At 45.3% G+C, this 27,911-nt stretch overlaps 1 protein-coding gene across 1 annotated transcript; it reads right to left on the bottom strand.

Annotated features, from left to right (window-relative positions):
- Positions 1-510: 510 nt before the first annotated feature.
- LOC144114810 (uncharacterized) lies at positions 511-27,911 on the bottom strand. Its single transcript, XM_077648786.1, has 8 exons — positions 27,712-27,911; positions 12,067-12,095; positions 11,779-11,848; positions 7,568-7,747; positions 6,985-7,048; positions 6,137-6,240; positions 5,447-5,541; positions 511-590 (listed from the first exon to the last, which is right to left on the bottom strand). The coding sequence occupies exons 1-8, from the start codon at positions 27,909-27,911 to the stop codon at positions 511-513; spliced, it is 822 nt and encodes a 273-aa protein (XP_077504912.1).

Below are 27,911 nucleotides of genomic sequence, written 5' to 3'. Positions count from 1 at the left end.
TCAAAAAAATGTTTTTATGTCAGTATTTCATTTCCGTTCTTTACCTTGAAATAAATTGCATATATATGGTTTTATGATTTCACATAGTTTGAATGTTCATTTCCTGCATAAAGAAACAATATGCATTCGATGGCTGTTATGCATCTTTTTACACATGTAAAAATTAATCACTTCACTTTTCCACACTGCACAACCAGAAAAAAATGTATGGATCTGTGTTGAAACTTGTACTGAAGGCATAGGACAGTTTGAGTTTCTGAGTGAAATCTTAATCACAAGGCCATTGTGAATGTGTCAGAAATCTTTAGCTGGCGTGTAAGACGGCCAGGTTTTGCATGTCCCTGCAGCTTATGACGGAGCAAACTTGTGAAAATATCAAATTTTCACCCAGGATTACACATTGTGAGATAACATGGCTAACTTTGGATGGCATCGCGCAAACGACTGGACAGGAAAGAGCTGAATTGACAGATAAAACAAAGTGCACTTAAAAACAATAAGCACTGGTCACTACTTGTTGATGCCGATGCTCTTCAATATTGGGTAGATGTTGTTGAACGCCTCGTAGATTTCAGACCTCACCTTTGCACCTGCACAGGAATTGAATTTGCGTGGTCACTGTTAAACTTCACACAAAAGTATGCAGTGTAACTGAGAAAATTTTCAAGGTATGTAAGTGTAGCAAAAAATAACTGCTGCAAGTTTTTTGAGCAGTTTCTTAGACACTGTTAGTCTATACGTGTTTGTTGGCGCAGTCGTACCCCACAAATAAATAAACAATTCTTGCAAACGGTGTTTCAGGTATTGTTAAAATGGCGGGCTCTAAACAGGATGTCTATGCCTATTGCAGAGCGAAGCCTCCCCCATGTCTTTCCAATGGCCCCATGGAGTAATTCCATGAAGCCATAAATGTATCATAACGTTTACGTGGCCACTGCTTTGCCTGCCTATTCTCAACAGTGGTGGGAAAAACGCATCATTGATTGTCAAGTACAAAACGGGGGCAACCTATGCTGATTCAATTCACACAGCCATGGTAGGAGGCTCACACCATAAATGTCAGCAGCATTTTTCACTACAACCTTATTCACAACGTGCCCTTGAGTCAGCATCCTTTTCTAACTCGACATGAAAACCGCACAGTTGCGATAAGCGGGACCGGAGGGCCAAGAAAATTAACGCAGCTTCACTACGAATGACCGAAAATCAGAAGATAAAGAAAGGAAGCAAAACAATTAAAAACAAGAAATAACAATAATGAAAGAAAGCATGTGAAGCGACAAACAGATTGGTGCTAGGATATATAGAGGAAAATCTCATTCGGCTGCTCCCCTGTTCCTGTTGTTCCCACAGGCTTCTTTGGATGAGTTCCACAGGCTGCACATATTATGCCCAACTGTAAAGAATGCTAGCCTGACACCCATGTGCTATGTGAAGGAACCAGTAATTCAAAACCAAGCCTTTTGTACTTTGCTTAGGCATCACAATGACTTAGTGATGTGGCATAAGGACACAGAGGGGCTTGCTTTTTTTATGTGTTAATGCATAGACATAACAACCCCGATCAAGAATCTTTTCTTGTCTTCTCATGTGTGAGGCATCAAAGTAACTCGGGCAATCTTAGGTTACTTAGGAGGAGCATCGCGCAAGCTGCAGCCAATGGAAGGAAGCTTGGGAAAGATCAGAGTCGCACAAACTGCAGCCAATGGCAGGAAGCTCGGGAATGTTTAGAGCACTGTTGCGCCAGCTGTAGTCAATGGAAGGAGGGCGTCACGGCAGCTGGCGTCGAGTGTAGATAAAATTGAATGAAACCACGTTTATTCCCCATTAGAATGTGCAGAAGGCGTGAGGATGAACAGCAAGAAACCTAGTTGTACGCTCATGCAGATGCCAGTAAGAAGCAGCAAAAAATAAATACATGCTTTCGTACGCCTACTCTGTTTACCTACGTTAAAATCCCATAAATTTTTGTCATAATTTCTCCTCTTTATAGATAAGAGCAAAGTCACTCTGTGAGTGTAAACAGTGCAGTATCATCTATGTGGGAACCTCTATTCTTGCGATTTGAATTATCATACCGCGTGTTTTATCTCCAATATTCACAAAGGTGCTCTTGCAAACACTCCTTAGTCTTTTTTCTTCCATGTTGTGAACACTACCGCGAGGCTGTGACAGTTGCTCACATCAGATATATCTGATTATTCTTCACTCGTTTGGGTTCAAGGTTCATGCTAACTTCATGTTAATGCCAGCACATTTACAACACAGCCATCAATTTTAAACACATAAATTACTTTTGTGAGCAACTAAAATGAGTTAGTTTGTCAGTGAACACTGAGTGCAATACTAGAGGCATCACAAGGAAATAAATATTAAATTTTACCACACATAAATAATGGGCATTACGCGGCAAAGTGCAGCCACTCTTGTGCACATGTACCAGCTGTTACGCTTTGGCTATAAATCCATGTCCTGCTTGGCCACTGGCTTGCAGACATGAGCTTTGCAAACCAATGGCACTTGGTGGTTCCTTTTTGCATAGCGCAAAGTTAGGTAAAATTTCCACCCTTTTTTCATAAAAACAAAATGAAGTATGTATACCACTGTTCAAGCTGCTATTTTGTGTGGAACAGCGCTGCACTTGAGGACGAAGGCGAAGTCAAGACAAAGCCAAGGGCACTGAGTTTAGTTTAAGCTGGCTGTCACATCAGTTGAAAGCCAGTACCCTTGTGTTTTTCTCGTTTTCGCCTTTGTCTCTAGGTCGAGCACTGTCTCTCACAAAATACTGAACCAGCTAGCCCAATCACCTACGTCAGTCTGCCAACGTGGCAACATGAGAGACAAAAAAGGCACTTTGCCTTCCCAGGATCGGATGGCTGATGGCAAAGCTTTGTAAGAGTACAAAGAACACAAACAACAACACAACAACGACACATAACAAGCGCAGACTCTTAACTAAAATTTTAACATAGAACACATACAAATATACAGCCACAGGTTAAACAAAAACACGTACAAATGGCCAAAATGTGGCATAGGAAATCAGCAAAAGAACACAATATATCACATCTAAAAATTAAAGCTGTCTATTTATGAGCCAAGTCAAAGGAACCCTGACACACAAGTTCCCTTTCCTTGACATGAAAAATGCTTCTTCTGTTTCACACATGTAAAGGACATGTTTTCTGTGTCTCGACGTCATGTACAGAGTTCACCCACACACTGTCACTATGTGGTGGATTTTGTTGCAAGGTATGAAATTCTAGATTTGATTTGGCACTAGTACAGTAAACACGTGGCAAGCTTATTTTGAGCAAAGCTGGCAACAATACCATTCTGGCACCGCACATATGCAAACAGACCGTTAAATTTAGTTAAGAGGAAAAGGCATCCACCCTCTCTCCACTAGCAGTGGCTCTCTCTACACAATGCAAAAAATGAAGAAACAGATTAGTGAGCTCTTGAATAATTAGGGAAAGCACACAAGGGGGCTCTATTATGAACAGCCTATCGTCCACCGCAACACAAATGCCTCTCCCACTGATTTCCACTTGGCACTTTAGTCTGACTCTTGTCTAGGCACTGACCCTCTGCCACTCACCACTGGACGTACCTTCTATATTCTTGTATAATTCAAATATAGGGATTTGAAGGTATTAATTTTTCAAAACATGATCAAATACGAATAGTATAGCTGTGCTACCGAATCGAACATGAATATTGTAGATAAAAACAGAATTTAACACAAATCGAACTGCAATGAAACTGAATTGAATATTTTTAGAAGTATTAAATACTCGTGCTAACATCCGTACAAATTAAATAAATATCCAACGCTCATAAAAACTAGTGGCAGCATAGCGGTACGCTGCTATAACGTGAGGTTATAACCATGGCTGTCAAAAAATGCCATGCTCATCTCAAGAAGGAGACATGCAACGCGAAGTCAATATATTAACTCTATGATTGTCAAGTCATACAAAGCAAATTACTTTTTACTACTGGTGACTACAATGAGTAAGCTAGCACATCTGAGTAGATGATTGAGGCAATAGCTACGTATGAGTCATGGATTCCAGAACCGGCATTAAGGCAATGTTTACTAAACCTGCCTGAGTCAAGTCGCATCGTCCAATCTTGGAGGCTCTTTATGAGCCCTATGACCACAACCCCACGAATGGACACTGTCATGGCACTGAACCCTCCTTCCCAAGCACTGATTGCGGCAGTGTGCTACAAGGCACCAAAGCAGGCCCCATTTCTGAACAAGTCAAAGAAGAACACAACGTCAAGGCTAATTCAAACTTCGTTGCGGTTATTCGCAAAGCTGGAAACGTATTCGATTCTTATAATTCTTAAAATACACTATTTGGTTTGCTCAGAGAATCAGATAGGATGATATTCGATTCGCTAATCGAAAGTTTCAAATGCTCGCGCACCCCAACAACATGACTGATTGGAACACACAGAAGTTTAAAAACTGACACGTCGAACAAAAATATACACGGCGATGAATTCAATATTCAGCTAGCCTTGGCATGATGCGGCAGAAATGCATCTCGGTAATACAGTGAAACCTCGTTATAGTGAACAGGTAAAAAATCGTAAAATAGTTTGATATAGCCGAAAATTTTTACTATAAAAGTTTGTCATAAACGCACACAATAGCGGCGCAGTTTAGTCAGTGAAAACACAGCAATTCGGGAGACCCTAACTAGAGGAACGGAGCGGCGTTTTACAAGGTTTTGGCGGTGTTTCGAAGGCGCTCGCGGCTATTCCAGTGACAAGAAAAAAAACGAGCACCGTTAGGCTGCCTTCTACGCACAACACCGCAAGCGCAGGTGAAGCGCTGACGGCTTTTTCGCAACACAGCCGTGTCGCGTGGAAAGCGGCACGTCAAAGCAAAAGTTATCGCCGTTTTCACCACCGCCGTGACAGTCGACATGAGCGCAGTATTGTTACTGCAAGCTTGCAACCTCTTGCGCTGCTGTTTCCAGGGCGCTGTCGACGGACGCATAAGGCATGACTGCGTGCTGGCTGCATTACGAGCTGCTGCTGGCGAGTGCGAGACGGCAGTGAAAACCTTGGAGCGAACGCTTGCCACACCACCACAAGCCACTTGTGCAGTGCTGCGATGCCCGATATCCAAATAGGCACCATTTGGCACTGGCGCGGCGGAGTACGATATATCCGTTTCATGGCCACCTGCTTTCGATATATAAAGTAGAAGTTTCATTCGTTTGTCTAAAATATTTGCGAAGAGTCGGATACAAGCAATAGCTTGTACTATCCACGTTTGTTATATCGAGGTTTGATGCAAATTCTCGGGAATTTGATTTTGCTCCATAAATGGCGGCCTTAAACTAAAGCAAAGATTTCCACATTACCAACTCACTTCGCAATGTATTGATTCTTCATTTCTGCAACCCATCATTCATCTATTTACCTGTAAGCACAACTTTTCCCGACGAAAAGATAAGAAGGACAATTCTTGGCTTTACCATCCTGAATATGAGTCCAGGATAGAGCTCAGGCTCGTAGCTGTAAAAAGAAGAATAGATGTTATTTGCAATCACAACTATATATTCATAACTTAAAAAGGGTAAGATACGTGCATCCACTGAGGCCCACCCACCACACAGCCTAGCTTCTGCTCTTGTCTCTAATAAAGTCAACTACCAGCAACAGCATATGCCTCAAGCTATAAATCTTTTAATAGCTCTTCTCAAGAGCAACGAAATGCTTTGCTGCCCTTCCACTGTACAAACATCAAGGAACAAATTTTCAACAGAGGAGCAGGTGATAAGTGGTTCCCATAGGTGCTTACAAGGAAAATGAGTTGGCAGCGATCTCTTATTCACAAAAGTAAGCAAAAAAAAAACACCTAGGAGAAAAAAGACACAGGTGTGGAGCAGTAAATCTTCCTGTAACATTGTGGCCCTTGTGCTTCCATTTGTGATCTCTATTCTCAATTCCCACATCTCCTTTTGCAATGCTCTTTGTTACTGACTGTGAATAACAATCAAAATAAATAAATAAAAGTAAAATAAAAAGGCCAGAAGTGCATCACTACAAGAGGTGCCGCAGCTCCCATGTCTTCAAAGAATCAGTGGAGAGTGAGCAGGCAAGAACAGACCGTGCGAATGGGCTGTGGGTAAGCACGAGGCCTTCGAGACGTAAGGCGAAGGAAACATCGCAGCTGGCAACAATGTTCCGAATCCGAAAGTCGAGAAATTCTGCCTGCAAAGAGGTTTAACAAAACTTTGGTTAAAAGGACACTGTGGACAACTCCATCCAAATTTCTTTGGGCATACTGTTACCTCTGTTCGAAAGCGCTCAGAAATCACCTTAACTTGCTAAATTTATGCAGTAATGTTAACTTTCCCACTGAGTCTACCAGTTTATGCGGGCGGCTTTTAACAACAGAATAGTGGAGTTCTAAAGTCGCCTCCAAACATATTTGTTGATTAGACTGCATGGTCATAACAGCCCGCCAGAACCATCCATGGTGGCTTGGCGGATGTAGAGTTCAGTTCAGTTACTTAACATAAGGCTTGATTTCAGGTTTAGTGGTTGCATATCGATGCAGGTGATATGCTAGGACATTTGCTCACTGATATTTGTAATGCACGCCAGAATTACTGGTGGTGAATATTAATTCGCAACCATATAATTTGCTGTCTTATAGTTCCAGTGCTGCTTCATCGCATAAAAGCCCATTCATGATAAATTGCACACCAAACTACTTGATGTCCTGATAAAGCAGGACACAGTAAATAAGTAATTTTTGAAAAGAAACATTCAAGAGAGTATTAGCCACAAATATCAAGAACTACTGAAATTTTCTGAGGAACGTAGCTCACAATTTAGACCACTCTCCAGATACTGAAATACTCTGCTATATCTGATATATTAGCAAGATGGTCTTGCAGTAAGCTAGTAATTGTAGCACAGTATTTTTCAAAGTTGACAAAAAATACATACGTCAAATCCCAACTTCTGTATGATCCGGGCATATTTTCTTGCAGCCAGCCTTGACTCCTCTTCGCTATAAAAAATACAAGGGTGAGGGGAATTTAGACAAATGCCAAATCCCTGCTGTTGCTTGTAACACTGCTCTGCTGAAAAACATGGGTTTTAAAAATGTCACAGAGCACAAGTTAAATTAGAATGTCAACTCCTAGCAAGACTCTCTCCAAAAAGAAAAATACCCTTATTGCAACAGCCATAAGTGTTACGGTATTGATGAATTTTGGAACAAATTTTTTATTATCTATAATACAGCTACAATTCGTGCCCAAAGAGACAAGCATATAACCCCTGCTTAAAGTTACTTCTGTTAGTGAAGTCACTGTGGCAAATTAGACCTGGCCTGAGGCACGCCTATTGCTAAAGCATCAGCCCTAAAAGAAAAGTGTGCCACAACTGCTGATGCACTAGCAAAAACACGAAACTAATCTCTTTGCTATAAACTTTTCCAAGCAATCTATTCCAGCACAAATGCCTAGAGAAAATGCTTTTCCCGTGTCTAGGCCAACATGAATATGTGGAAGAGAGAAACCAGTACCTTTTCGCGCCAGCGCAGATCATCTTTCCAGAGCTAAAGATCGACGCTGTGGTTCGAGGCTCTCGGATGCGCATGATGAGAGCATTGCAACGTTTAGGATTGTAATCGACATTCCTGGCTTGCAGGGCTAGCATTTTCAGGTTGAGACGGCATCCCAAATTTACAGTCGAGACAATATTTCTGTTGGAAGAGATCCTTGTTTTAGTCAGGACTCGCCTCATGAATGTAACCGCAGAAAAGCTGAACGGATTCACAAACAAGTAGCATACAGGATGCTTCACCAAAGATTGTTGGTAATTCTTAAGAGCACGTTACCTGAGCTAGAAGAGAGTTTTATTCTGTATGGATAGTTTGTACCGATGTCATAGCGGCCGTCATCTTTGGGTCCAGAACATGATGCGAAATCTAGGCCATTTTCCTAATCCCTTTATTGATAACTGGTTGCGTTTTAAGGCAATGCAACAGAGGCTAGGCAGGAAAGTGGAGATGTTCCTTAGTCCCCATGCTGTGGAGAGTGGGTTGTTTATTGTTCAGGCTTCAGGCTAGGGTGGTGGAGCGGTGAGCGGTAGTGAAAAAGGGACGTTGTAGAGATGGTGCGGGGCCACTAGTGCTGAGGAAGCCACTCGCAAATAGCATGGCGACATGAAACCGTCTTCTGCCTAGTCTCTGCTGCATCCAAACATGGTGCCTGTGAAGTCACATGAAAACTATCTATAGTACTCTCACCCACGGAAAATATCAAAAAATAGGTAGGACGTGTCAACTAGCAAGCTGATTAAATAAAATCTAATATTTAGGTTTCTAACTAGTATTAAGAGTCTACTGCCTCATTCATTTAGAGATTTGCGGCTTGCCGTTAGTGATATCCAGTGTTTTGATTTTCGAAAACACGGGCCACACCGGCGTTGCAGCACAAGAAATTTGGGGATTCCACACGCGCCTGCAAAAGCATGTCACTTGGTAGCGCGCGAGTCGTGTGACTTCCTCGTGGGCACGACGCTAGAGTGTACTAGATATACCCAAGAGGGAGCAGTGAACAAAGTTGCTCGTACTAGTTCACACATGACACATGCGCCGCCGAACGACACGTGCTTGTAGGCACTCCTCAGTGGTGCAGTTTTGCTTTAGCGCAAGTGGGAGCTCAAAGTTTATTTTCGAAAATCAAAAGACTGACGTGAATATCACTAAAGGTAAGCAGCGAATCTCTAAATAATTGAGGCACTTACCTCTAATAGTTGATTGAATCTAAAGACTGACGTGGATACCACTAACGGCAAGCTATGAATATCTAAATAATTGAAGCACTTACCTCTAATAGTTAAGTGAACTATTAGATTTTAGTTACCCAGGTTGCTACTTATTATATCCTACCTACTTTGTGATGCCTGCCACGGGTGATAATATTATACAGAATGAAAAGAAGTTTTAACCCACAAACCATGTTTTTAAGAATTTCTAACAGATTCACAGTATATCTGTAGACACTGAGAATGTACAGTAACCATTCAGCAATTGACTCAACCATTGTAATACTTCCAAAGCCAACATTGAGCTACTCAAGCTGCCAATAAAATTATTATATTTATGTGGTCCTTAATGGGAACTTTGCATCATGCCTCTTCCACACTTCCAATAAGTTTTCACTATGCCTTGCACACATTTATCTGTGTTGGTAATCAAACAAACATGGCAACACAAGCCTGGTCTTCAAACCCACCAAAACACTTCAACTTGCAGAAAAACTGGAGCCAGCTAACCAAACAGTTTCCTCATGACATTTAACGAACTGTCCTTATTGTGTGTTCATACCTTACACCATACCATACCATACTGCGTACCTTATTTCCCAGGTAGCATGCAAGATCTTCAAAATGTTTATTTTAGAGATAAAAGAGATAAAAATGATTTTCGACCAAAACAAACGCTTTCAAGAAATCTTTTACTGTCAGGATTCAATCTGTCCTAACAATATGCTTAAAGGAAGACTTTAGAAGACGGATCCTATCTCGACCCTCTCAAAGACATCTTAAAGGCGCTTGAAGTTCTGGCGGGAAAGGTATCTTATTTTGGCATCGGTATGGACACCGGTCAGAGAATTGGTTCGGTGTTAGCCCTATTTAAGACGCCTTATAGACCACAGAAGTTTTGGCGGCAAAGCACTCTATTTTGGCGGGCTTCTCGGGCTTGTTTTGCACAGGGTTGAAGACGAGTTAAATTACTGCCCTCTTTAAGAGATAAAGACGACAAACTTTTCTGCAGAAAGGCGGATCTAATTCTGACAGGCTGTTTTGGCTAGGTGTTTTTCTCAGAGGGCATGCAGTTGCCTGTCTCGACGCTGGCGGGCGGCGGCGGCCCCACCATCTTTGCGACCGCCATGGTGCACGCCTGAAACGCCGCGCTCTCTCGTCAGAATTCATGCACCAAGCCTGATTTATATGATGTGAAGGTTCCTTCCTCATCATCGTGCTAACTTTGGGGGAACCTGTGTTTCTATGTAACTCATACCGCAACTCTGCCGCCTTGCAGCAGCGGATCCCTCGTCACTCGTCTGGCTCTTCGCACCACAGCTATGCGTGAGTACCCGCCGGCTACTCGTCCAGCCGCGGTCTTCGCGTGGACCTTTGCGTGCCTGCAGCCCTATCCACGTCGCCGCCTATAGGTACTTCAGCAAGGTTACACCGGTTAATCATTTGTCCTTCGTGCAGTTTCCTCGCTGCACGGTGGATATTGCGCACTCTTCGTTTCAACTACTTGTCGCCGTTCAACCTCTCCCGGCGTGCAGCTACCATCCATCTAGCGCGCACATATCATCGCACCATCGCTGTGTAGTGGGTCCTCGGTGATCCCCTGCTTGCGCGGCGTTTCCACCGTGTTGCGTCCGCATGCCTCTGAGTGTATACCATTTTCTAGTGCTTCCGTTCGACCTCAGGGAACTGTGACCACCTCCCCCTACATGCGCTTCGTCGCTCACATCTCCTTCTCTGGAGCTGTTGCAGCTGCAGCGGCTCATCTGGGCTTAGAATGTCTCTCTGTTCTGCTGCTACATGGGCGAAGTTGGTGGCGGTGAGGGGTGGACCGTGCTTCCTGGATTGGCCGCAGTAACTCTATAATAGCTTCGAGTCTTCGAGCACTGGGGTCGCTGCAGCAGATAAAGTGCCCAGCCAACTGCCGCATACACCGCCAGAAGTGGGCGTCTAGGCCTCTTTGCTCTTGCCGGTGTCATATGAGCTTACCTACAGGATGTCCCACCGCCCGCTGTCATTGTCCTCTACCGGTTGGGGGTGCACAGTGTTAAGTCTGTCATTCGGCCCATCTTTTCAAAGTGTCCTGGATTATAACTCAGAAACCACCTTCCCTCCGACTCGCTCCGCGTCTGCTGCTCTAGCTCCTCTTTTGCTGAACAAAACGAACAAAATTCACGGAACAAAATGGCGGCTACAAATCGCATTTTCTACATCTTCTAGACTACCTGCATCCGTATAGAAAAGGTCATCTTGTTGCTCATTCCTAGATTTTTTTTACGATGTTTGGACGCGGCATTCTGTAGACCACATTTAGAAGTTTCTTGACTACTCCTGGAAAATGTATGTTGAAACGTCTTTTGACCCTGGCATTAGACGAGGTATATGACTGATATAAGATGTTAACCAGCTGAAAACGTATTTTCCACACTGTTTCCTAGCCGTTTGTTTCGTTTCGAATAGTTGCTCTCAAAACGTCTTCTATTTCATTTTCTGCTACCTTGGTTTCAGCATTAACTTGTCCAGTCCTGCCTGTTTAGACTTTCAGTCAAGTTGGTGGCAAACATAAACTAAACTAAATGTATATGCTTTCAGATTCATCAAAACTCTGATGAGGCTTGAAAAATGAAAGAAAGCTCTTACGTAACTATGGACTAGTGAACAGAGGGGAAAAATAAAACATTTTCACAACTGTAGCACCGGCATCGCCTCATCATTGTGCACCTTTCTAGTGGCAGAACATCAAATTTTTAAAATGAGCATGTATCATTCTAGCATGCGCACTCTCCTAGTTGGAACACGTCAACGTCGTTCCTATGGAAACAACACATGCACAAGCACAAGTGCTCAGTACTTTATCCTCATCTCACTCATGGACAGTGACACCCTTAACAAAGAAAAGCGCGACATAGGAGAGCCAGCCTAACAGTTATAGAAAGGGTGAGCCCACAAAGAAGCAGCATGACATACTTAATCTGCGGAACAATGCCAGGGTCTGCCAACGCCGGTGTGATGGGTGCCATGGGTGGACCCGACGTGGAACGGCTCGAGCATGCAAATTTAGATGCTGAGCCAGCACCAGCTTGCATTCCTTCAGAAGACTGCAGCGGCAAAATAACACAACATGCAACATGAGATGACATTATCCAGAAAATAACTTTTTTTTCTCCTTGACATGCATAGTAACATCACCAGTAATAATTTTAGTTGTTCATACTTAGTTGGTTAAGACCCCTAACTACAAACTAGTTTCGATTTGGGGCATCAGATTAGGCCTTTGGGCCCTTCTGAATTCAGGGAGCGAGAAAGAATTGTGTGTGTGCTCTGGAGGCTTTAAAATGATGAACCAGCCTGCTGGTTCCATCGTCTAAAACAAGCTGGCACTAGTAACTGCGTGCAAAGCTTGAAGGCATCATTTGTGTCCTGCAAATCACGCTTAAAATATTCTCACATGCATCCTATGTAAATTGTATTTGTAAGGGGAGGTGGTAAGTACCGAAAATGGCCAATAGCTCTTTCGCCTTAACATCTTTCGTCATACCATACACAGCGGAAATGCTCCAGGAGCTGACAAAACGTCAGAGAGATTAGTCTCGCCACATTCAGTTCAAAGCCCTTTCTCAATGAAATTGTTTTCTTTTTCATGTTTTGGGGGAATCGCGACGTCAGATCAACACGGAATTTAAGAATCGATTATTGCAGATCAGTAACGTTCAATGCCAAAGATAGCACCCTGATTCTTCCATCGCGATCCTGCATGTTCCAACTTCCGCGCAACCACATGTCAATCTGAAACATATCCTTAATTCATGCCATGTAGCAATTTAATCCCCATTAATCCGCACCCCACACCCGCATTCAAGCGCGTCTGGCTAACATCTGACCAGCTGACGGACAAATTGGCCTTGGTGACTCTGGCGCAGCATGTACTCGGCGCTTAGTGCTTTCTTTGAAGCTTTCTCTTCCACCCTCTCCACAAAAAGTGTATAGCGCAACAGCGGCAGCGGCAGCGCCGTGTACACATCGTAACCGTCCCGCTACGTATTTGCAGTTGCTGCTCAGCCGCACGGCTGCCCTCCCGCTCGGATTCCCGTTCCTGCTCGTGGCGAACGTCTGCAACTGCCGAACTACAGCCGTGCTGCTATCAAGCGCCTCCAAGATTCATCGTCCTTATTCGCCCGACCCAGCGGTGGACTGTGACTGCGCAGGCGCCACAGCAGAACGAACAGCAGATAAACCCCGTCGCTTGTCCAGGAACCCATTTGGCAGCAGCGGCAGCGCCGTGTACACATCGTAACCGTACCGCTACGTATTTGCAGTTGCTGCTCAGCCGCACGGCTGCCCTCCCGCTCGGATTCCCGTTCCTGCTCGTGGCGAACGTCTGCAACTGCCGAACTACAGCCGTGCTGCTATCAAGCGCCTCCAAGACTCATCGGCCTTCTTCGCCCGACCCAGCGGTGGACTGTGACTGCGCAGGCGCCACAGCAGAACGAACAGCAGATAAACCCCGTCGCTTGTCCAGGAAGCCATTTGGCAGCAGCGGCAGCGCCGTGTACACATCGTAACCGTACCGCTACGTATTTGCAGGTAAATGCTCTAATTCATTTCCCTGAATTATTCTTGATTTACGCGGTTTCCGCTGCTGCTGCTGCCCCAGATGCAATTGTTCATACTAGTTTCATATGTTCTTTGCGAACCTGTAATGTGAAACCAGGACGCTGCTAGTGCAATGTCTGACAAATGCCCTTCGTGTGAAAAGGACATTGCCGCTAAAGAAGCGAATGTGAAGTGCGCTGAATGTGAACACAGATACCACTTCGGTAAATGCGCCGGATTAACAGAAAAATCCTACAAAGGCAAAAATAATGCTGCTAGAAAAGCTTGGCGTTGTCAGGCGTGCCGCGCTGAGCAGCGTTCTGGTTCCGGTTCTGGTGAAGAAGGTGCTTCTGACACTGATATGAGGGTTATTCTTATGTCCATCAAACAAAGTCTTGAATGCCTACATGCCCTGAAAGAAACGGTTCAGAAAATGGAACAAGCCATCACTTTTATGTCTGTTAAGTTTGATGAATTTGAAAAGAAAATAGACCAGCAAGACACCGAGATAAAGGCACTGAAATCGAGAGTCGCAGAGCTAGAACAGGTGGATGATAGTAATGGAGTCGTACAAGCGCAACTCCAGCAAGAACTGCGTGAGCTCGAGTTCAGAAGTCGACGTCAAAACCTGGAAGTGCATGGAATTGCAGCGGTACCGAATGAGGATCTAATTGCTTCATTAAATACCGTTGCAGATAAACTTGAGGTCCCACACATCACGCCATGTGATGTTCTTTCCGTCCACCGGCTGCCTTCTAAACCAGATAGTGTTCCCGGTATAATAGCTCGATTTGCAAGGCAGACGACGAGTGACGCGTGGTTGGCAAATAAAAGTAAGCTGAAGGACAGTACACCACGTGTGTACATTCAAGAAAACATGACAAGACACGATAGGGACCTATTTCGATCGATAAAGGCTGCGGCCAAAGAAAAGGACTATCGCTATGTCTGGCATGTGAATGGCAAGATTATGGTGCGAAAAACTGATGGTGCCGGAGCCATACATGTCAAGAGTACCGAGGACTTTCATCGGCTGAAATGACCATGAAATTTTACTTGCCACATGAGCTAAACACGGTTGTGTCACGGTTATTACCTACTTCTGTAAAATGCATACATCTGAATGCCAGGTCGGTTAAGAACAAGGTGTTTTCCTTAGAAGAGATGTTTGCGGAGTTTAATTTCTTATTTTCGACAATCATGCTGACCGAAACCTGGTGCACAAATGATCAAGATGTTTTCAGGCTGCAACATTACAACACATTTTACCTGAATAGAATTGATGCCCGAGGGGGCGGTGTTTTTATACTGGTTCAGGACAGTTTTGAATGCCAGCTTGTTGATCGTTATTGTGTGATGACTGTAGACTTTGAAGTGCTTACACTGTATACGGACAAAACATTACTTTCTGTCTGGTACCGCCCACCGAACGGCAGCTTTTCTAAGTTCTTAGAATTCTATGACTCTTTTCTAGCTTTTGCCATTGAAAATAATTTTGTTCTAATTGCTGGTGGAGACTTCAATATTGATATGGGCTCTAATACCCAACATGCAAGAGATTTTAGTACAGTTATCACTTCAAATGGTTTCGTAAATGTAATCACTGAACCGACTAGAGTCACTACTGAATCAAGTTCTGTTTTGGGTCTTTTTATTACAAACGCGCAAGTACACGCTGCAAAAGCTGGTGTAATATCGTATGACATCAGCGACCACCTGCCTGTTTTCCTCTGTCTTAACGGTAGTCGACTAGAGAGGAAACAAAATGAGGAAATATACCACCAGATAATAACAGACGCTACGCTTGAGGGGTTCCGCGAGGAGGTGCAAAAATTTTACTGGACAAATGAATGCCAATTAAGTGATGCAAATGAAGCGTACAATTTATTTCTTGATCAATTTAAGAACTTGTATTCAGCTCATTTTCCGTTGAAGTCTCGTCGAAGAAGTCGTAAAATACGGAAGCCATGGATAACACAAGAATTAAAACATGAAATGAAAATTAGGGACCAACTGTATCAACGGTTTCTAAGTACACGAGCCCAAGTTGACTTGGTCACTTTTAAACAAAACAGAAATAAATTGACCAAAAAACTGAGGTTCGCAAGAAAGGAATACCTCCTTTCTTATCTGAACGTTGATCGTGACAGACATGATTTACTTTGGTCTCGGCTAAACACGCTTCTACACCGTCGCAAGATTCATGCCGCACCCTCGGAACTACAAGTCAATGGTCAAGAGTTATCTGGAAACGATTTAGCCGATGCATTTAATACTTTCTTTTGTAGGACTGCCACGAGCAGCGGCTCGTCCGACGCTTTAGAGTACATGAGTACTCCGAACAGTGACTCTATATTTATGCAACCTGCAACTGACCAGGAAATAATATCTGTAATCCAGAACCTAAAAAATAGTACATCCCGAGATATCGATGACCTTCAGGTGCGGCCTGTGAAACACGTAGCCGACATCATTGCTCCAGGTCTTGCCAACATATTTAATACATGTTTAACAACAGCAGTTTTCCGGCAAAAATGCAGATAGGGAAAGTAACTGTAATATATAAAAAAGGTGACCGAAATGATCTGAGCAACTATAGACCGGTGTCCATATTACCTCTGTTTTCGAAGGTCTTTGAAAAACTTTTGCACATACGCTTATCCAAATTCATTGACAAATACAATCTTCTTACTTCACATCAGTATGGCTTTACTAAAAACAAATCAACCGAACTGGCACTTCTTGCACAAAAAGAATTTATTCTTGAACAGTTTGAACAAAACTTTCTGGCACTTGGTGTATTTGTCGATTTTTCAAAGGCCTTCGATTTGGTGGATTACAATATTCTGTTGCTAAAACTAGAGCGATATGGCATCCGCGGAACTGCCTTACAACTAATAAGGTCGTATTTATGTCAGAGAAAGCAAGTGGTTCAGCTAAATAATGCCCGTTCTGCAATTAAATCTATCCACGCTGGTGTACCACAAGGTAGTATAGTAGGACCACTGCTGTTTAATCTATACCTTAATGATATTATAAACATAAACCCTGAAGTAACATTTATTATGTACGCGGATGATGCGAGCATCTTTTTCTCCGGAAAAAATATCTCAGAAATAATATCCGTATGTAACGACACAATGATAGCGTTGGGAAAATGGGCAACAAATAATTCCATGCGTATAAATGAACAGAAAACCAAAGCAATCTTTTTTCGGCCAATAAACAAAATCATCCCGCCACATCATGCCATAGTACTAAACTTCCGTAACGTAGAAATTGTGGAGAGTTTCAAGTGTCTTGGAGTAATTTTCTCCTCCCATATGTCTTGGAATGATCACATAAACTATCTCATAACAAAGTTAGCTCAAATCACCGGCTTGGTAGGCAGTTTAAAATATCAGCTATGAACGAGAACCAAATTGCTTTTATATAACTCACTTTTTTACTCGCACCTTAACTATTGTCAACTCGTATGGGGAACCGCAGCACCGTCTATTTTACAGCGCATACATCTTTTACAGAAAAAATACATACGTCATGTTTATAATACATCACACCGATCCCACACTGCAGACCTTTTTCACAATGTCAAGGTAATTAGTATATACAACTTATATAAATACCGACTCAGCGTGAAGTTTAAAACAGAATTAAGACACAATCTGAATAGCTTACAGGGTCTTGCAAACTTGCAAACCAATTTGCCACGATACCCCACTAGATATGCAGAACGGTGGTTAGTTCCTACTCCTCTTCTGAACACCGGGAAACAGCGCCTATCCTACACGTTACCCTCTCTTTTGAACACCTACAAATTAGATGGGTTTGATTTATTTTCATGTCCTTACAGAAGTCTCCGCCTTATGTATAGTTCATGATTTCGGATACTTTCATTTTCTGTGATTTCATGTTATTCTGTTGTTTGTACTGTGACTACTGTGCCAAATTGTGTACAGATTTGATGTATTGTTGCGCTTCTTCTGCCAAAGAAAAAAAAACAGGGGCTGTGGGCTGGTCAAGCTGCCTGCGAGCAGCTTTTTTCCCGCCGTCCTCCCATCCAAATGTACGATGGCAAAATAAAGATTATTATAGCATATTGCCGCAACACAGTTGTGTTACGGCACTTCCTAATGTTTCTTCCTTATGTTTCCATTGAAAAAGTATGCTTGATTTGGGTGGAACATGAACCGTGTAAATAACCACTAATAGATATCGATTGCAAGAATGTAAGATCCCTCGCAGCATGAAGAAATACTGACGACCAGAGTGCCAACACTGTGCGATCCATCAAAGGCAAAAAATAGTGGCAGAGAATGACGGATGCTTGGGTAAATATAGAACGTTGATAACCCGCAGTGAGTCATAACCACGCCTTGACTGTGCTGCACTTTCCCCCTCATTCGCATATCGAATTCGACACCTCCTCGGCCCTCTTTTCCTCTGTTTTTTTCTGTTTCCCTGATTTATTCAAGTTCTATCGTTGCCTACTTTGAGTTTTCAAACTTGCCGCCACGCTTCGTTTCCAGATTTGGCGCCACGCTCTGCTTCGTCCACACTTCCGGTTTTTCAAACTTGGCACCACGCTTTAGGAGGAGGAGGAGGAGGTAAAGTTTCTTAAAGAAGAGGTCTTAGGCGCGTGTTGGGGTGACGTTCCCCTCCCCGCGGTGGGCTCCTCTTCTAAGCTGGACGCCAGGTGGCCGAGCGACGATGTCGTTCGGCGACCTCTTCGGCCCACTTCGTTACTCGCAGTTGAACCTCAGGGTCCCAGCTGAGCTGCGCTGCACTGTACGACACTAACTTGCCGGAGCAGCAATGGATGACTCGGTGGGCAGTCACTATAGTGCATGCTAATGGCATATATGTATGCTTATGCGTGTGGGTTCCATCACCGCAAGCGGACACCTCACCAGCGCCTCAATGCCGCTTTTGTCTTTTCCTCTCTCGACGAGGGCGCTCGAGGTAAAGGCACCGCACGATAATATGCTCATGTCCGTTCCACTACATTTTTCACCCTACAAAGCTATCGTAACTCCGCCAGAGCGACAAAGCAACCGTCACCCAGTCATGTTAGACAGCAGCATTAAAATCAAATACAGCAAGTTCAAAAGCAATGCTGACTAGCTATAAGTCATCTGCTCGACCTAGACCACAGCTGAATCATCATTGTTCGGGTTCACGTGCACCCGCCGAGAACACAAATGTGTTTTTTTTTTCAAGTGTTTACTGCCTCAGCGTGGTGTTTCCTGGGCATAGCATTTCACACCACATTGACCGTAAAAACAAAATGAAGTCCAAAATACAGCTTGCAAAGTTTTATCGTGGAGCCCTATATATATCCCGCAAGTGAAACAGACTAGGTGACGCCTGAATATATCGAAAATAAAGTAGTAAGGGCCAAGCGAGCCTAGGTGGAGTGATAGTGACAGGGCCCCGGGACACGGAAACGAGATGGGATACTTCCGCGCCCAATGTCCGGATTAAAGCAAGGGATTTCGATGGAGGCAAAATTTTAGAGGCCCGTGCACTGTGCGATGTCACTGCTCGTTAAAGAAGCCCAGGTGGTCAAAACTTCTGCAGCCCATCACTGCGGCGTTCCTCATAGCATGAGTATCTTTAACACGTACGTTAAGCCTAATAAACAAAACTGCACCACACCAAACCAAACAACAAAATTGCCAGTAGCGCCGACGCGTTCGCTCTCGTCCGTGATCGGTAAGGTGAAGCGAGCGTCATGTGCTTTCGGAGACAGCCGCTCTCTGCCTTCTACCCTCCCTCACGCTTTCCCTCCCCTGTGCATGCATTCGTTCATGCTCGCTCCTCCTCCACGTTTACACGCCGCGCAGAGGGATACAGGTAGTGGAGGGCTCCGGAATAATTTCGACCACATGGGTCTTCACCATGCACTGACATCGTACCTGAGCCCTCCACTACGGCACCTCTTTCTTCCCTTATTTCACTACCTCCTTTATCCCTTCCCTTAAGGCGTGGTTCGGGTGTCCACCGAGATATGTGAGACAGTTACTGCTTCATTTCCTTTCCCCAAAAGATTAATTTTTATTTTTTTAGTTAGCGGGTATTAATGCGCGTCACCGCTGTGGACAGCCAGTTAAAGACGTGGGGCACCAGTGCATCGAACAGCGACGCGTAGAAACGCGCAACCTAATGCAGAGGCAGAGCATCTCGACTTGCCAGGACATTCGCGATGGCAGCACTTAAGGCGCAACGGCCCCAATTATTATGGAACACGTTACCAGCGCAAGAAACAAGGACAAAGGGAGAAGACAACAAGACCGCGGACTTCAACTGAAATTTATTGCGCACTTGCGGGACTTTTATATACAGAGAAGCACCGCTATCGCCACACACCGCTCAAAGCTATCAACACACGTCGGGCCAGAAATGACGAATGCATCAAAACTAAACAAACACAAATCATACCAACTGCGCACAGGAGTACAACGCGGACAATTTTTTCTTTTTTTTTCTTTTTCCTTTTTACCTGCCTGAATCTACAATCACATTTGCCTGTAAATAATCAATTTCCTTTTTTCCGAGCGCGACAGATGGGGCACTGACACAGTTACCTTTTGAAACGAAAGCCACACTACAGATTTGCTACAGCTGCGCATGTGCGAAACCGAGCCACGTCACGCGGAGCGCAGGTGTTCGCTGCTGCCGCAGCCGTCGTAGCCACCGCGCGAGAGACGCAACAATGACAAACGAAGCGAGGAAGAGACAACGCGCTCAAGAGACGCCAGAAGAACGCGCTGCACGACACGAGAAGCGTCGTAACGTAGATGTGGCTAGAAGTCGTGCCACGTCCCGAAGTGACACTCCAAGTACGGAAGAGAGACCGGTTTGAGTTCTCGAGAGCGTCGGAATCAGACGCTGTGTAGACGACGTGCAGAGGAAACGAAGCTTTCGCAACTATGGTTAACCAGAGCTAAGCCACAGCCAATTTTGTTTCATTCAAGATACATAGGGCTTCGAAAATTTCCCGGCTTCGCTGTCCCGCAAGTGTGCAATAAATTTCAGTTGAAGTCCGGCGTTCGTGTTGTCTTCTCCCTTTCGCTTGTTTCTTGCGCTGGTAACATCATCTATAATAATGCAAACACCCAACTAGCCCAGTAGTCTACCCTTAACGGCCCCAAGCAGGAGTCTCAAGCTAGGGATGCTGCACATAAGCTACACGCACAGGTTGGCGTCTCTGCGACGGCGAAGAGGGTTCTTTAATAGGGCGACCTTTACCGCGTTCTTGGCTTGAAGCGTTCAAAGCGAGCAAACAACAGCTAGGCCCCGATAGGAAACAGGCACGCCAGGACCTCGAAGTTGGCTTGGTTTATGGGGGTTTAACGTCCCAAAGAGAGTCAGGCTATAAGGGACGCCGTAGTGAAGAGCTCCGGAAATTTCCGCCACCTGTGGTTCTTTGACGTGCACTGAGATAATAATAATATTAATTGGTTTTTGGGGAAAGGAAATGGCGCAGTATCTGTCTCATATATCGTTGAACACCTGAACCGCGCCGTAAGGGAAGGGATAAGAGAGGGAGTGAAAGAAGAAAGGAAGGAGGTGCCGTAGTGGAGGGCTCCGGAATAATTTCGACCACCTGGTGAGTGGTGGTGGTGAAAACTTTATTAGACACAAAGGAGTTTAGGACCAGAGATGGGCATCCTCACGAGGGCGAACCCTCACGAGGGCGTCCTCACCCTCACCTCATGAGGATTTCACTCGGTGAGGTGAGGGGAGGGAGGATGGGCGGAGGAAAATACGTGAGGACGAGTATGAGGAAGAAAAGACAGGGTGAGGTGAGGGCGAGGGAGAGAACACATGATGAGGTGAGGGTGAGGGAGGACAGCATTCACTATTCGAGGGCGGGTGTGGTGACGGACACCGTACCCTGGGCTAACGCTTTTGCCTGTGCCGCCCTTTATGAATTCTCGTTTTAAAGCGCTGTTTCTTAGGGTGGAGGTTCCCGGAGAAGACGTAGTTTCTGCACTCTGGAGGTACACGAGGTGAACACGAAACTCGGGTTCAGCAGACCTTTTCCGTCGTCGTGATGTACTACAAGGCTGAAAAAAGCGCTCTTCTAACTCAAATACTTTTTTTAATTGTGTAAAGTATTCGGTGAAGCACCCTGTATAGTGCAATAACAAGGGGCCACTGGCCGGATCGTGCGGATGACTGCCGGTTCAACGGGAATCATGGTACCGCAGTCAACATTTTCATTATCACCCCGACTCTGTCGTATGATCAGAGTGTAGAGTAAAACACGTAGAAATTATACCTTTTAAGGCTATTGAATTCCAAAGTTCTAGGCCTTCTTTGCAGAACAATGTCCGATTTCAGCTCAGTGTACAGGTTCACAGAATTGGCTGATGCGCAAAAAATGCTTTTGCGAAATTCCACTCTCTAATCAACGCCTTTTGGCGGCGTTGGAGTGGTGTGGAATTTTTTCATTCATGCTGTGAATAGTTCAGTACAGTCATATCTTCTTTCTATAATCTATTTTCTTTGAAACTGCGGTCTAGGAAAGCGGTGCCACAATGCGGTGGACAAGGGCGACCACTGTAGTCTTACCATGAAAATAAAGCAGCAGTATAACCACCTTGGCCTGAAGCATCGCTCGCACCGCCTTGGATTGTACGATGTGCTAGTAAAGAAAAAGTTGTACTGCTCTCTAAATAACATCAACATCTCTTGGTTTATTTCTGTCCCTGATAAGACCTGTGACCGCTTAATCGCGCGCCTGATTTTATGAACCAAATTTCAACACACGTGGCAGGTAACTGACACGCAGCGTTTGATTAAGGTCTTAGACGTGCAAGAAAAAAATCATAGGTGGTTTCGCTTGGGGTTAACCCCGAATTATTGTGCGCTAGCACCGTTAGCCCTGTTTCGCATGGTTTATCTTGCTTTATATACTGTTGCTTGGTTGAACATGCTTATTTGGTTGATATGTCATACGATGTAAGTTTGCGTGTTATTGCATCATTTTAGACTTGTACTGCGGTACAATTGGTCATTCTTTACATTCACAGATACCTGGGAGTCCTGATTCCGCTCCAGGAGCAGAGGTGCAGCGGTTAAGGTACGCGCCGCTGCCCGGCGATGACAGGTGCTGCCATCGGTGAGGCTTGTGAGACCTATGTTGTTCCTGAGGGACCTCTCTCGACTAATACTGAAATTGACCTGCCAAGGTGAACAGTTTGCTCACAATCCGATGGGCAGCTTGTGATGGCGTCACAACGTCACGTGATCAAGGTGGCCCACGTGCTAGAAGCAAGCTTCGGTGAGACAGACCACCACTTTTCGGCGGATTGGAAGCAACAGAGCACTAAATTTATGGGCAACCACAGGAATCATCCACTCAAGACTCGGAGAGTTAGCGATTACTGTTATTCTGCCCAAATGCTGCATTTTAGCGAGCCGTTTGATTTTCAAGTGGCCTCAATAATGTTTTATTTTATGTGACCGCATAAGGGCCTCACTGGAGGGGAAAGCCGGCAGCGCACCCGGGGAACACACTAAAGAAATAAAAATTCTTATAGCTGGGGGAGCGAGATCCGAATCCGCGGCGGCAATAAAAAATCAGTTCCGCTGGCCGCTACTTCACACCACTAAGCCGTCGCCACTGCTTTGCTTTGTGTATGGCATTTATAAGATTGAAAATATATTCTACTTACATTACCTAAGTTATTTACAAAGGTTTTAGGATACGCCACGAAACCCATCGCAAATAGACAGCAACAGAGCAGTAGACGAGAGGTATAGGCTGAGGGCATCACCAAGAAGGATTGCCAATCCGGTTATAAGTCGGTCGGTTCATACATTTTCCTAATTAGAACAATTAGTTGGGAGAAATCCTAACATCCTGCCTGTACGAACTGCCAAGCTCTCGTGCTGTGCTTGCAATAGCATCGTCTTCGTCACGTAGTCGCGCTCGCGAGAGTTGTTGATGAAAGTGCCAGTCTCTCACGCTGTAGTTTGAAAGAGTCGTCTTCACCACCTTCCATTCGTGCGCGTGGAAGCGTCATCAGTCGATCATGTAGCAAACTGAACGAAATGGCGGAAAATTAGAAGCAGTGAAATTGAAATGAGCAAGTGCAATCACAATGCTATTGGGAAACTAATAAAGCGACCTACAAAATTGTCTCGTTCTGAGTCTATTGTGTGCTTAGCACTTATTGTAATTATCGTGGTAAACGCTACTGATTTGTTTTCTAAAAACTCTTGGCGTGCATTAGTTTTTGTACACATACGCAACAATGTGCTGACTGATTTTAGCAGTCCATTTTAGCACAGTGGACGTGGCAGCAGCGAACGAGACAGCATGCTAAGCAATCCTTTTTGCTTTGCCATCCAGGTTAGTGATTCCAAGTCTGCACAATGCTACAGGAGTGACGATCGCTTTCTAGTGCTGCTTCCCTGCTCACTGTGTCTCCAGCGCTTCCTTTCTTGCGTGATCGAATTATCAAAAGATCTGCTGTCTTAATTGTGGCGGTGTTGAAACAAACCCTGGCCAGATTGAAAAACAAATGCTATCAGAATTGCTAGAAGACCAGAGCATGATTAATCCAACAATGAGGGGCCTGCTGGCGTGCATAACTGAGAATAAACTTTCCGGTTTAACTCAGCGAATTGATGGCACTGAGGAAAGGTTGTCGGGCCTAAATGTCTTAGCCACGAAGGTACAAGACATGGAATCGGCAATATGGGAACTTCATGAGCAGCTTAGTGCAGTTAGAACAAGATAAACGGTTCAGAAAACAGAGGCAGGAGAAATACCCTGATCATTTACGGAATGAAAGAGCTTAGCGAGGAGACTAGCGAGGAAATGGGAAAGGATGTAATTGGTGGTGTTTGTTCCTGGAACAAGGTTTAACAGTGAGTGGTGTCGAAAGCTGCCACAGGTTGGGTGAAAATGAAATAAATAAGGCGCGACCAGTCGTTTTGAAACTCTTCGGCTTCTGAGAAAAAATTTCAATATTAAAATCATGCTATTAACTCGAAAACGGCAAAATCAGCTCAAAATAAAAACACCAAAAACCTCAAATCATTAGCTGAGGACTTTTCTAAACGAGTTATGGGAATATGGAAACAGCCGTGGAAAATCTGTGAAGAAGAGGAAAAAGAGGGCGCCAGGCTTTAAAGCTAATTTATGATAAGCTGACGATGATTATGGATTTTTATGGCTCAAAGGCATCTAAGGCCAAAGAGCGCCATGACACAAAGTATTTTTCTCAAGGTGGGGTCAACGACCCATTTTCCAAGCAATTCACCCTAAGTAAGCCGAGCACCAGACCAGGGGAAAGCTTGTACCCATTGTATCATCGGTGGGTACCCAGCGGCACTGGGGATCGAACCCCGCAACTCCCGCATGCGAGGCGGATGCTCATCCACTTGGCCACCGCTGCGGTGACCAAGCTAAGCGTTAACAGCGTGCTGTATGGTTGGGTTGAAACAAGAGCTCCTCGATTCAGGGTTAAAAAGAAATGAAACTGACTCCGGAATAAGACTTCAGACCCTCAAAATACTAAGTGTCATATGCATGACAACTGAGTTGGAGGCCCTTCTGCTTTTGCACAACCCTGAACTAGCGGTTTTGCAGGAAATCCACACACGAAGCGAAATTTTACTACACACTACAATACCTCGTCCTACACAAAATAATACTTAGAGCCCACGTTAACCCTCACGCTGACTTCTCGGCGTTTCTGTTCAGTGACAGCACCGGCTTCTTTGTCACGGCAGTCGTGAAGCGTCGCAGTGAATGCAGGGAAGAAATTATTTCCAGGCGAACGCTCGTCGAACTGCTTAGCATCGAAACGCGTCGCCCGCGACAAAGAGTTTGAACACGACGCGTGCGCACGTGGGCATTGGCTTACAAGAGGTTCGGATGCTACCAAGACGATTCTCTGAGGTGGGGGAATCCGGACCCGTGGATTATCTGTTACTGGTCCAAGTTGGACCTAAATTTTTTGGAAATGTGGCGGAGAGTTTGAAGGATGCTTCACTCCCGCCCCCAGTTGGCCCGGTATTGCACTACCTCCGGGATTGGCCTTGTCTTTAGCGCGTCTTTACTATCCTGTCTTTCTATCCCCTCTTCCAACTCTCCATCTATCTGCACGCAGTAGCGATTGTGGCTCGGCTTGAGCCAGTGAGCAGGCCTGTGCACTTTCCTTTCTTCCTGGCAGTGACAGACAGAGGTGGGGGAATGTTGGATTTCCAGGCAAACGCTCGTCGAACTGCTTAACACCGAAACGCATCGCCCGCGAGAAAGAGTTGAAGAGGAAGCGTCCACATGTGCGCAATGGCTCGCGAGAGGCTTGGACGCTACCAAGACGATCCTCTGAGGGGGGAGGCAATAAATTGATTGGTTTTTGGGGAAAGGAAATGGCGCAGTGGCTGTCTCATACATCATTGGACACCTCAACAGCGCCGTAAGGGAAGGGATAAAGGAGAGAGTGAAAGAAGAAAGGAGGAAAGAGGTGCCGTAGTGGAGGGTTCCGGAATAATTTCGACCCCCTGGGGATCATTAACGTGCACTGACATCGCAGAGCACACGGGCGCCTTAGCGTTTTGCCTGCATAAAAACGCAGCCGCCGCGGTCGGCACTAGAACTCGGGGACAGCTTTCTGCCAGCCTGTTACCTGGCGGCACGCGTTCCCAACTTCCATCGCACCAGCGCTAAAATTTACTGTGGATTAGCTCAGCTAATCCAGGATACACCAAGCGAAAAATGTCGGCGTTCACTCTGTTCATTGGCGTTGGCGATAACTTTGAGCAAAGGAAGGGAGCATAACTGGCTCCCTGTATATGCGCATGCCTCATTGATACATGTGGCGGTGGTGAGAGAGATGTGACCTGAATGCATTAGCGCTGACGGCGTTGTGGCATACATGCGGCACTCCAGCAATAGCTAGGCCGCAACGTTCATTTGGTGATCAATCCCTCGCGATCAACCATTAACTGCATGCCATTTCCCAGGGTGGCAGGGAAGGCGCGCTGCCAATCCAGTGTGCGGAATGCAATCAAAGCAGGCTTTTGCAGTTCGACACCAACGCCACGTACATGAAAGCGAGATTGAGGTCTCCACTGGCCCACGGCGTCGGTTGTGCGCCTTTCCTTTCGTGAAAATTAACGGCCTTAGCAAAGTTGTCAACGCCAATGAACTCTATGAACACCGTCGGCTCACTTGCTTTGTCTGGTTTTTGAGGAAAGGAAATGCCACAGTAACCGTCTCGCATATCTCGGTGGACAGCCGAACCGCGCCGTAACAGAAGGGATAATAAAGGAGGGAGGAAAAGAAGAAATTGAGAACAAAGTTGGATTTTGAGGAAAGGCACGGCGCTGAGCAGCGGCGGTATACCTGTGGCTCGGCACGGCGGCGAGGCACGTGTTGTGACTTCATTTGCATCCTCGGAGCACCGCCTCGGCGAAATCGCAAGTTCGCGGCCAGTAAAGCTCTCGCTTTAAAATTGACTGGTGGTTTACTATTGCTAAGCACAAAATATTCTATACGAACGCGCTTTTTTTGCAGTTGGACCCCATCGCCACGCACTTAAAAGCGCGATTTAGGTGCCCACTAACACAGGAAGCCAGTTTTGCGCCTTCCATTCTTTAAAATCAGCCAAGTCTAAACCTTCCGCTGGGTTTTAGAAGAGGAAAGGCGCATAATTACCTCAATTTGTATGTAGACGCCACAGCCTATTCACAGCGTCATTCAGGTGTCCACTGACTCAGTGAGCGAGTAACACTAGCTACTCAGAGGCTTCACATAAACACACACCGTTGAAACCCAGGGATTTGGGCTAGAAGTACCTTCGCACTAAAATGAGTGCCGGAACATGAACGGCCCTCCACAGCGCACGCACCAGTTTACGCACATATTACATGCTGTAAAATACAGTCGGGAAGTTGAGAAGACTGCCTCGGGTGTTCCTGTCGTGTCACATAAAAATAATCGCTGTTGATCGAAACACATAAGTAGCGCTACGCTGCATAGCAAGGAGCGTTTTTTAACCACTCTGCAAGGTCGCCCAATCGGTAGGTCCTGCTGTTCCAGAAAATTAAATAAAGGTTCAGACGGTCGGATTGAACTTCGGCCGAGATGAACAGAGGTCTCTGCAATCATTTAGTCTTTCATATGACGTTGTAAACGGCCAGCACGAGCTAAAGATTCTCGCAACTAATTGGATGAGCTGAACACGTCGTTTGCTTCGACCTCGGTGCATTCTTTATAAGCCGCGGCGAAGAGAAACGCCTTTGGCCCAGTATATACCGCTAAGACGCGTACTTAATTACGGCTGGAGGTTGCCTTGGCCGAGCTTGACGCCTGCCTGCGCGGCCAGTATCTCGGCGACATTTTGGGTCGAGTAGAGGTGGATAGACGAGTTGTACACGTTGTGCACAATCTTAGGGCCGTCAACGCCCGGTGTGCTGCGACCGCCGCTGCCTCCGCTGAGAGCCACCGACGCCTGCAGGCCGAACCAAGGCGAGTTCAT

This window comes from Amblyomma americanum, chromosome 1 (assembly GCF_052857255.1).
Source record: "Amblyomma americanum isolate KBUSLIRL-KWMA chromosome 1, ASM5285725v1, whole genome shotgun sequence".
Taxonomy (NCBI): Eukaryota; Metazoa; Arthropoda; class Arachnida; order Ixodida; family Ixodidae; genus Amblyomma; species Amblyomma americanum.
Note: the sequence above shows the minus strand (reverse complement) of the source record. Positions and strands in the feature narration are given on the sequence as shown.

Coding starts and splice junctions, on each gene's coding strand:
- LOC144114810 (XM_077648786.1), bottom strand. CDS start 27,911: ATGAACTCGCCTTGGTTCGGCCTGCAGGCGTCGGTGGCTCTCAGCGGA. Junction 6,241..6,984: donor TACAGAAGTTGGGATTTGAC/GTATGTATTTTT, acceptor ACCTCTTTGCAG/GCAGAATTTCTCGACTTTCG. Junction 591..5,446: donor GGGAAAAGTTGTGCTTACAG/GTAAATAGATGA, acceptor ATTCCTGTGCAG/GTGCAAAGGTGAGGTCTGAA.